This window comes from Cajanus cajan, chromosome 11 (assembly GCF_000230855.2).
Source record: "Cajanus cajan strain Asha chromosome 11, NIPB_CcT2T_4, whole genome shotgun sequence".
Classification (NCBI taxonomy): Eukaryota; Viridiplantae; Streptophyta; class Magnoliopsida; order Fabales; family Fabaceae; genus Cajanus; species Cajanus cajan.
Genome location: NC_138527.1, coordinates 12,460,303 through 12,471,703, shown reverse-complemented (window position 1 = coordinate 12,471,703; position 11,401 = coordinate 12,460,303). Strand labels below are relative to the sequence as shown.

General features: G+C 36.9%; 2 protein-coding genes across 2 annotated transcripts; both read left to right on the top strand.

Moving 5' to 3' along the window:
• The first annotated feature begins 496 nt into the window (after window positions 1–496).
• LOC145953373 (uncharacterized) lies at window positions 497–1,933 on the top strand. The gene has a single exon (XM_083067312.1). The coding sequence runs from the start codon at window positions 497–499 to the stop codon at window positions 1,931–1,933; it is 1,437 nt and encodes a 478-aa protein (XP_082923438.1).
• A 109-nt stretch (window positions 1,934–2,042) lies between these two features.
• Window positions 2,043–2,660, top strand: LOC145953372 (uncharacterized). Its single transcript, XM_083067311.1, has one exon. The coding sequence runs from the start codon at window positions 2,043–2,045 to the stop codon at window positions 2,658–2,660; it is 618 nt and encodes a 205-aa protein (XP_082923437.1).
• Window positions 2,661–11,401: the final 8,741 nt, after the last annotated feature.

Below are 11,401 nucleotides of genomic sequence, written 5' to 3'. Positions count from 1 at the left end.
TTTTGGCTTGAAAAATGCTGGTGCAACATATCAAAGAGCAATGAACTTAATTTTTCATGACTTGATCGAAAAATTCATGCAGGTTTATATTGATGACATAGTGATTGGATCGAAACGAAAAATAGGTCACATACAACACCTGAAATTGTCTTTCGAGAGAATGAGGAAACATGGGCTGAAAATGAATCCATTGAAATGTGCTTTCGGTGTTTCAGCGGGGGATTTCCTAGGGTTCGTCGTACACCAGAAAGGCATTGAAATAGATAAGAACAAGACTCGAGCCATCATGGAAACTAAGCCTCCTTCGAATAAGAAGGAGTTGCAGTCTTTGTTAGGTAAGATAAATTTCCTTCAAAGATTTATTTCGAAAATATCAGGAAAGACTAAGGTGTTTTCCCCTTTGTTACGATTGAAAAAGGAGGAATAATTTCGATAGGACGAAAATCATCAAAAGGCATTCGAGGAGATCAAGAATTATTTGATCAACCCTCCAGTGATGGTGCCACCCTCTGAAGGAGGAAAGCTAAAATTATATGTCTCGGCCAATGATTCGACTATTGCGGGCATGCTGTCGCAAGATGACAAAAATGGCATCGAGAGGGCCATTTATTACATCAGTAGGATGTTAGTCGCGGCAGAAATCAGATACACTCCTTTGGAGAAGTTATGTCTGAGTTTATATTATGCTTGTACAAAGCTAAAACATTATATTAAACCTTATGATGTATTCGTGTTCTGTCGAAATAATGTGATTAAATATATGTTATCAAAACCTATCCTGCACTCTCGAGTTGGGAAATGGGCTCTTGCATTGACCGAGTATTCGTTAACGTTTGTTCCCCTCAAAGCCACAAAAGGGCAAGTAATTGCTGATTTTCTCGTGGATCACTCGAATTTAAATGAACAGGTTAATTGTTTAACCACAAAATCATGGGAATTATTTTTCGATGGATCGAAACACGAGTTAGGAGCAGGAATCGGATTACTGATTATTTCACTGGGTGGGATTCCCACCAAATTCTTATTGAGAACAAAATCTGAATGCTCAAATAACGAAACTGAATACGAAGCATTGATTACTAGGTTAAAATTGCTTAAGGACTTGGGGGCAAGGAACATAATCGTTCGAGGTGACTCGCAACTCGTGATTAAAAAGTTAACTCGAGAATATAAATGCATGAATGAAAAGTTACTCGAATGCAATTCTCAAGCTACAACTTTGTTAAATTCATTCGATGAGGTTCAATTAGAACATACTTCTCGTAACGAGAACGAAATTGCGAATGAACTAGCTCAGATTGCATCCAGGTACAAGATAAGAAGGGAATGTCTCGAATCTCTTGTTTGTATAAGGAATGAGTTGAGTGACAAGCACGAATGCCTCACCATTGACACCTCAACCATTCAGGACTGGAGGAAAGAGCTAATTGAATATCTGCAAAATCCAAATTTGCAAGCTGAAAGGAAAGTTAAATATCGAGCTCTCAATTATGTGATATTGAATGATGAACTGTTCAAGAGAGGTTTCGATGGAGTTCTGTTTAAGTGCCTCGAAAATCATGAGAGCTACATAGCCATGGAAGAGGTACATGAAGGGATTTGTGGTGCCCATCAAGCGGGGGAGAAAATGAAATGGACTTTGTCCAGAAAAGGATATTTTTGGCCAAGCATGTTCAAAGATTGTATCGAATTTGCAAAAGGTTGCGAAGAGTTCCAGAAACATGGCCTAATACATAGAGTACCAGCAACCGAGTTGCATGCGATTGTTAAACCATGGCTTTTTCGAGGTTGGGCAATTGATGTAATTGGCCAGATTCACCCTCCGTCAGCAAAAAACCATAAGTACATAATCGTGGCCATCGATTATTTTACGAAATGGGTGGAAGCAATTCCTGTAAAAGAGGTTGACCAGAAAGAAGTGAAATTTTATTGAAGACCATATTATATTTCGATTCGGAATACCCCAGACAATAACTACAGATCAAGGAGCGGTGTTCACAGGTCGAAAAGTGGTCCAGTATGCCCAGTCAAGAGGAATCAAAATGATTGCTTCGACACCCTACTATGCACAAGCTAACGGCCAAGTCGAGGCTGTTAACAAAGTGATCATAGTGTTGATCAAAAAACATATTTCGGGGAAACCTCGAAATTGGCATGAAACATTGCTGCAAATATTGTGGGCTTACAGAAATTCACCCAGGAATGCCACCCAAACTACGCCATACAAGTTGGTGTATGGTCACGAAGCAATTTTGCCTATTGATATCAATTTGCAATCCATTCACGTGCAAAGGCAAAATGAGTTACCAGTCGAGGATTATTGGAATTTAATGTATGATGAACTAATTCGACTGGATGACGAAAGAATGATAGTCATGCAAAATGTCATTCACCAAAAAGAAAAAATAGCTCGAGTTTATAACAAAAAGGTCAAGAGCAAACAATTTTCGAGTGGAGACTTAGTCCTAAAAGTTATCCTCCCAATGGATCAAAAATCTCGAGATCGGGGTAAATGGACCTATAATTGGGAAGGACCATTCATCATCGAAAGAATCTACTCGAACAATGCATACTTGATCAAAGAGTTAAATTCGAGAAATGCAAGTAAAGTGATTAATGGGAAATACTTGAAGAAATTTCATGAAAGTAGCATGTACTGAGACGAGTGTTCAAAGAGAGAAGCTAAGCAATAAAGGTACAAGCGGATAATATTAAATTATAAAAAGGCATCTCGTGGGATCTCGATCACTTGCAGAATTTGGATTTGAGTGCTTCGTATGCCTGGTAGGCTTGGTTGAGACTTTGCTTTCACGAAGCACAAAATATCTCCAATCTTCTCTTTTGATCCAACGACTTTGAAAGTCTGAGAGATATGTCTTTTCCTTCCTCCCGCAAACCCTTTTGCGTCAACATGATCTCTTGACTCTGGAGCTTCAAAGCAACATGTTTTGACTTGATCGAATCAAGCTCGCGCTGCAGGACAGCAAGGGTGCGCTCCGTATCTTTCTCAGATTGCTTGAGCTTCATCAATTCCGGAATGATCTGAGAAGTGGTGTCTTTGATCGAAAGCAATTATGTCTTGAGCCTTTCCAATTTGCTTCGATCCTCTTCAGAATCAGCCTCAATCTGAGCTATCTCTTGATTCGCAGTGGACCACTTCGTGTGCAATTCGGAGGCTGCAACAAAGGTATGAGCATATTCATTTAGTTTTGCGGTTACCTCCGAAGGAAGATCAGGATGTGCATTTAGCTCATCAACCATCCGCTCAACCTCCAGTTTGAATTTAGGGTCCATGAGAGCTTGATCGAGATGATCCACATAGGCTTTCAAACGGAAGGAAGATAATAGCGGTTGAAAGCTCGCAATGGTTTCTTGGGTCTTCCTCGAAGCCGAAGTTCCGCTAGTCCAATTCTCCAAGACCTCAAAAATGTCACCGTGAGCAGCTTCGTTATCAAAGAAGCTTATAAGGTCTATGTCATCTGGGGGAATAGAAGCCAACAGAGTGTCGGAGGGGACAATATCAGCTGAACTTGCAGGTTGACCAGAAGGAGGAGTTTGTTTGTCCTCAGAGGTTACCTCTAGACCTGCACGAAAAGAATATTTCAGTGAGACAAAATATTCTTTGGTGGAATACCATGATGTCCAAGAACTACCTACCTTGTCCAGAGGACACCCCTGTGTCGAAATTGAAGGAAGGTGCACCACCTTGCACAGGACCAGGAGGGGAAGGTTCAATAGTTGGCACGGTGACAGGAACAGTGGCCCTAAGAATATTGGATGAAACCGCCCGTTATGAAAAAGCATTGTAACAATGCACAAGTTCGAGAACGACCAGAAAAGTGAATTCGAGAGTCAACAGAACATACCTCGGGATGTTCAGGAGGAGAGGCTGATTCACGAATCTCGATAACATCTCGAGAAGATGGACCAACAGTAGGAGAAGTGGGGGCACTTCGAGGGCTCTCAGAGGAAGACTCGGACGCCTCTGAATCAACCTTTTTCTGGAAAAGGAGAAAACATTACAGAGGATAAAATCAAATCTAAGAGAAGAGTAAGGAAGGTCCAGAAAATTAGCATATTACCTGGACAGGGGATTTCATTGCATCCTTCATTAGCTTCTTAGTGGGAACTTTAGGTCTGGGGATAGACCTAGTCGAAATTGCCTTTTGTTTCCCTTGGTCTCGAGAGGATCTTCGAGTAGTGGAAACCTGAAAAATGTAAAAAGAACAAAGAGATCGGTATGGCATTTGAGTAATAATTTTGAGTGCGCTCAGAAAGATAACTTACAGATTGCCCACTTTGAGAGTCTGAACAAAGTTTTTTCTTAGGAACTTCAACCTCCTACAAGAACAAAATGCAAAGTCATGAGCAGCCATAAATTCAGTGCAATTCCGGAAGAAGGAGCATATTACCTTCGAGCGAGGCCGAAGTCGGTCAGAAAGAGTCTTTCGTTTCCGAGGCTTCAACGAAGTATCATCTTCATCATCCTCTGAAGTTGTCTCCCGTTGTTGAGTACCCTCGAGATGCTGAGGAACTTTTTGGGCAACAACAGCTATACGAGAAGAAAAGGGAAAAGTGAGTAGAGGTGCGAAATTAGAAGCCAACATATAAAGAAAAGACAAAGTTGAATTACCAGGATAGACAACAGTATTGTCAACCCAGCATAAATTCCATTGTTTATCCCTAGGAAAATCATACACAGAACATCTCGTACTTGTCACTTGATCCTTAACAGGAATATTTTTATTCACCCAAGGAGGATAATCAAGACGTTTCGCAAGGCCGAAAAGGGCATTAGGAACAGGAGGTATGTCCTTCGGACAAAACTTTGCAAAAGTAGTTTGACCCTGATGATCAATGACTTTATTTCGACGGATGTTCCGTTGTACCATTCTAGTCAGGGATAAAGTAGCATCGAAAATAGTTCGAAACATATTTTCGGGGCGATAACAAACTCTATAATATAGTTCAAACTGGGAAATAATGTTGCGATTATCATAAATACCTGACATCTTCGGGCCTTGCAGAGAAAAGGGAGAATTCGTAAGTTTCCGAGAAAAGTCCTCGAAGGAGAACATCTTGTCGGTGTAATAACTACACCACCATCGAAGGTAGCAATTGGACACCAAGAATGCGGGAAGAAAAGAACAAGGGGTAAGATTCAATTGGGTGGAAGGCGTCAGGATGAACTTCAAAAAGCCATCATAATCAATATCTTCTACACAAACCTCAGAATCAATTCTATCCTTTGGGAAAAGAGGTGTCGGTCTAATCTGACAAAGCCTGAATTGACGGGCAAAGATTTGAGGCTGATAGGGATAAACTCGTACATCCCTTTGTTTCATCCTAGTGAAGATGAGATCCCAAGATAGGAATCCCATCCAGATTTCGACCATCTCCTGGGAAATCTGTCCTACCTGATTATTAGCAATTAACCAGGAAGGCCCTGCCAAATCAGCACAGATGAAAGGAGCTAAATCATTCGAGAACTCCTCGAATTCAAGAATTGCTTGGACATAACAGGCAAAACCATCAACAGATCTTTTCTTGGGAGTCAAGGCAGTCAAGCGAGCACCTTCGAGAGAATATCGAATGGAGGCTTGAAGAGGAAGAAGCTTTAGTTTCTTCTCGAAAATGGCATTAAGCCATAATTGCAAAAGCCAAAGTGGCCCTGTGAGGTTCCGAGGGCCAGTTTCTCGAAACAAGCATTTCGAGGCTTTATCAAGACAGTGATAAAAAGAAGCAAGTAACAACTTGCTCAAGCAAATCTTTTTCTTCAGATGCAAAGCCTGGGCGAGTGTGTAGTAGTACTTGGGAACTTGCAAAGAAGGGGTACAAAAGACACAAGCAGATAGCCAATAGAGCAAGAAGGCAATGTGCTCAGAGTCAGTAACAAGAGTACCTTCTTTGCCATGATGGGCACTGACAAAGGCAGAATACGTCTTTTTGTCCCAGACAATCGAAGTTTCGGTCATCGAAATATCTTCTTCAAGAGTGTCAAGAAGATAACGGTCCCCCAAGGGTTTCAATCCCGTGATGGCAGCGATATCCAAGAGAGTGGGGCAGACAAAACCACAAGGAAATTCAAAAGCACGAGTTTCCCGGTTCCAAAAGAAAATAGTAGATAATAACATCTGAGGATCGAAAACGTTTAGATCGTATTTCGATAACTGAACGAAATCGAATATTCCAGCTTCTTTCCAAATAGATTGCTTCGAGGCCTCAATTCATTCCAACCACTGAATGTGTTTGTCCTTAGGAGGAGGGAAAGCCCGAAACATCTTCGCGGTATCCGAAAAAAGAGAAAGGTCGATGGTTGGAGAGTAGACGAAGGGAAGGGTAGAATCATCTTCCGGAAATAAATCATTATGAGTCTTCTTCTTGCTCGAATTTGAAAAGGGACCTAGAAAAGAATGCATTGATCCGTCAGAGAGCAAAAAGGGGAGAAGTACCTGTGATTGGAAGATTTTGAGACTGGCTTCCTCCATGGAAGGGATAGGAACGAATGGGTTCGCCCCTTCGCTTAAGTGGGAAAGAGTTGCGTTCTCCGTCAGCAAAGGAACGGAAGGAGTAGGGGAAACCGTCGAAGTCGCAGGTGTAGCCGTAGACGCGGATGTAGCGGAAGTTGCCATGGGAATGAGAGGAAGATGATGAAGAAGTCGAAGGTAAAAATGAGATGAGTGCAAGGGTGCAGTAAAACGTACTCAGAAGGGCAAGGTGAAAAGGTTATATGAAAGAGCAAAATGGGCCAAGGCGTAGTAAAAGCCCGCTATGAAATTCAAACAAGGGGGAATTCAAATTTTTGGGTAACCGAAAATATTTTCTTTAACGGACAAATTTGAAATTGCGTCAGCATATCCCGGGGAAGCGAAATCAGTGCCGCCAAAGTTACTGCAGCAGGTACGAAAATGAGAAATTTAGAATTAATAATGTCAGAGGCATTTAATTCTCATGAAGAACACGTACACGTGGCTCTTATCAGAAAAGATGATTGAGGTATTGGAAAACATTCTTTCTCAGTTACCTCGAAACAAATGTTTTCCAGGGGGCATTTGTTAGTACCAGAAAATGAATTCGGAGACACTTGAAAGACAAGGGTGCTCGAAAATCGTAGATGATCAAGAGAAGTTTCTAAAGAAGGTCTACAAAGCTTGACGAGAATCAGGAGATACGCGAAGACAGTTTTCGTGAAACTCTCGAAATCCTCGAACCAGGAAGGGTGCTGCTCAGGAAAAGGGCTCACAGCCTAGCAACCTCTCAAAGTGAAAGCAGAATCAAGAAATATTCAAGTGTAGTTTTTGTTGGTTACTCGAAATCCCAAGAATCCAGACATATACGAATACACTTCATAACCTCTCAGAATGGAGAACTTAAAGGAGACACGAATTAGGAGCGATTGAAGTAACATGGGATAAGTGTCAAAGGCTGCAGAAAGGTTTGGGGAGGTTAACAAGAAGTTCCAAGAATTATCCAGAGATGGGCCCGGGAGCAGGCCACTACGTGGAAGTTTAGAACTGTTATGCACTTCCGGGGTGCGTCAAAAACATTTATTTTTTCCCAAATCTTTGTCTATAAATTAAACGAGCCATGCTCATAGCAAGGGGTTAGAAATCTAATTCCCACAATACCTCACACGCACTCCGCAGCCTGCGCATAAGGCATACTGTGCATACGAGACAACTTTGGGTACGATTTCTCGACCACTTTTCTTTTTCCTTTTTAGGAGTAGCGTAGCATAGCATAATGTAGCCTAGTGTAGTGTAGTCATTCTGAAAATGTTTCGTTATCCTCACGAATTGTATTTCTGTTACTATTTAATGAAGGATATGATTTCTGCAGTCAATATACATGTCATCTGTTCAATTCATGTAAATTATTACATGCATGAATTTGATTGAACAATTAGCATAGATCTTCTGATGTGCTGAAACAAGCATAGATCTTATGAAGTGCTAAAACAGGCATAGATCTTCTGACATGCTCGAAATAGTGAGCATAGATCTTCTGATGTGCCAAACCAGCATAGATCTTCTGAAGTGCTCGAAATAATGAGCATAGATCTTCTGACGAGCTGTAACAACACCCTAATTTAACTCAATTCGTTGCTTGTACGAATTTATTCTTTCACGAAAAGTCTTCGATTCTGTCATGTCACGAACACGCATAAATTGAAACGTGAACTCGTGCTAGTTCGAACAAAAAGAACCTACGAACGAAATCTTCCACAAACACTAGTGTAAAAACTTTGGGGATTAGTCCTTGGGGATAGCTCGGTTTGGAAGTCCCAGTCTCGCCCATTGTGTGCATGGGATGTATCTTGTGCGGCTTAGCTATCCCGACGAGTCTCTGCTAGTATATCCTTCTAGTGAGAGTGCGCAGAGGGTGTGACCCGACATGTACTCCTAGACTACTCTTCGTGTATTACTAGCGGCAATATGCCATGTGATGTTTTACTGGCGCCACATGCATGATAATGTAAAGTACGTGTCCATGCCTGTGCATTCTTATTATTAAATGATGATAAATTACTATTTGTATGACTTGGATGATTGGATAAGTTATTGTTGTTGATTGAATCTATGAGGTAACTGTATTGTTTGTGTTTGGCTATCCGGTGTGCGTTCCTACACCGTGAGCCAGGGTGAGATGTTTCTCACTCCCTTCTTTTGTGTTGCTTCCCTTGTTTGATATACAGGAGACCATCAGCAGCATGAGGCTGAGGATGTGGACGATGGAGCTTGGGCTTCTACGTGGGATTTTGCTCTAATAGGACATGTGACATCGGGACATAGATAGAATTAGAATATGATGTTGTTTATGTTTTATTAAAGTATATATTTTGGAAAATTCAATTTTTATTTTTTGTAATTTTATTTTCTATTTGGATTAAGTACATGAATGTGAATTCTCTACTCACATGAAGACTAAATTTGACTTCCTGTGTCATGTGTAATGCACGTGTCAATCACAAATTGGCATGCACTTTAAAAAAACTATATGTTATAACATGCAAGCACCAAAAATAAATTTAAACAAAATAAAAACACTGTATGTGCTTTTATTATCACAAACACAGAGACAGAGGGATAAAAACCTTAGGGTGGAAACGGTGCGTTTCACGTTTGAATCATCCTGGAATTGAAATAGTCAACCTTATAAAACACAAAGACGTACTTGAAAATAGAGATATATTTCTATGTAGTGAGGCAGAGAAGAGCACAAATTTCTGTGAAGTAACGCGTTCACGATTCACGAATTAGGGTCTCATTCACGCTACTAAAGTAATTCTTCCATTTTTTTTTCCTACTTTTTATTCCATTGATATTTTCTATTATTTATTTCGCATATAAGAAGGATTTTAAATAAAAGTTACCATTGAGAATATCTTCATGATTCACGTTGAATTTCAAAACTTTCCTTTAATTTTATTTAACAACCATAATATCTGTCATTAAATAATTACAATAATTTTTTTATGATTAAATTAATTACATACGTTTATGTAATTAATAAACTCAATGTATATCTTAAGTTTAATCTTTTTTTAACAATGATTTCTTTTGGTGAATTATTTTTACAAAGAATTTAATTTTACTCAAGTTATTAAAAATTTAAATTTAAAATATCTCTATTTTTTGAATTCATTTTTTCCCTTTGAAATTATAAAAAAATCATATTTAAACTTACTATCTTAATAGATTTAAAAATTTAAATATATAACTATATTTTATTAAAAATTCAAATTTAATATATGCTTAATTAATTTTAAATTTTAAATTTTAAATTTGAAATTCTAAATTACAAATTTTAAATTTTAACCTTTAAAACTTAAATTTTAAATTTTAAATTTTAGATTTTATATTTTAAGTTTTAGATTTTAAATTTTAAATTTTAAATTTTAGATTTTAGATTTTAAATTTTAAATTTTAAACTAAACTTTAAATTTAAAATTTTAAATTTTAAACTTTAGATTTTAAATTTTAAATTTTAATTTTAAAATTTTCAATTTTAGATTTTAGGTTTTAGATTTTAAATTTTAAATTTTGAATTTTAAATTTTAAATTTTAAATTTTAAATTTTAGATTTTAGATTTTAGATTTTAGATTTTAGATTTTAGATTTTAGATTTTAGATTTTAGATTTTAGATTTTAGATTTTAGATTTTAGATTTTAGATTTTAGATTTTAGATTTTAGATTTTAGATTTTAGATTTTAGATTTTAGATTTTAGATTTTAGATTTTAGATTTTAGGTTATAGATTTTAGATTTTAGATTTTAGATTTTAGATTTTAGATTTTAGATTTTAGATTTTAGATTTTAGATTTTAGATTATAGATTTTAGATTTTAGATTTTAGATTTTATATTTTAAACTTTAGATTTTAAATTTTAAATTTAAATTTTTAATTAAGAAATTTTAAATTTTAAATTTTAAATATTAAATTTTAAATTTTAAATTTTAAATTTTAAGTTTTAAATTTTAAATTTTGAATTTTATATTTTAAAATTTAAAATTAAAATTTAAAATTTTAAAATTTAAATATTAAATAAAATTTTAAATTTTAACTTTTAAAATTTAAGTTTTAAATTTTAAATTTCGAATTTTGAATTCAACACATATAGATTGCATACTGCGAGAATACACAGGACATGATCGAGAAGATTGGAAAACAAAAGGACCCACAACAATGAAAGGAAACCACGATTCAAAAAGAACAAATTAGAAATAACTGTTACGCTTAAGTGGAGTTTTGTGTTTGGGAGAAGTGTGGGTGGTTTTCCTTTTGGGTGGGGAAAAATAACTGTTTTGTTGCTCGTCTGTCTATTGTAATCTTATGTGTTGCTTTGTGAGTGTCTGACATAATAAAGTTGCATGTTTCGTAAAAAGGTTATTATAATATTCATCAAGTAAAATAAAAACCATCAGAACAGAAAGGAAAGCACGAAAACAAAAAGTAATTTCGATAATGTAAAAAGACGAAATTGAAAATGAAAGCTTGCAATGCAATTGACCCAACAAACCGTAAAAACGTAAATGTGAATCAAAAATTGAAATGGTTACAAAGAAAGAGAGAAGGTGTTGCAATGTAATGAATGGGTCTCCGAAATTTTGAAACATTGATAGTATGAATGAATTATACCAAAAAAAAATACTAAAAGATTTCACCTAGGTATCAGGGAGATGAATTTGAACTTATATATGTTGAAGTACCTATAATTGAAGATAATAAATCATCACAACAATAAGTCAGAAGGAAGAAATAACAATCCACATGAATTTTTAGGATAGGTTTTGGTTTACCCAAACCCCCAAAAAATTGTAACGTACAATGAGAAGTTATCTGGAGTTCTAGAGAAGTTATGAATGTGAGTGTGACACCCTCTACCCCAACATAAATTCACA

Coding starts and splice junctions, on each gene's coding strand:
- LOC145953373 (XM_083067312.1), top strand. CDS start 497: ATGGTGCCACCCTCTGAAGGAGGAAAGCTAAAATTATATGTCTCGGCC.
- LOC145953372 (XM_083067311.1), top strand. CDS start 2,043: ATGATTGCTTCGACACCCTACTATGCACAAGCTAACGGCCAAGTCGAG.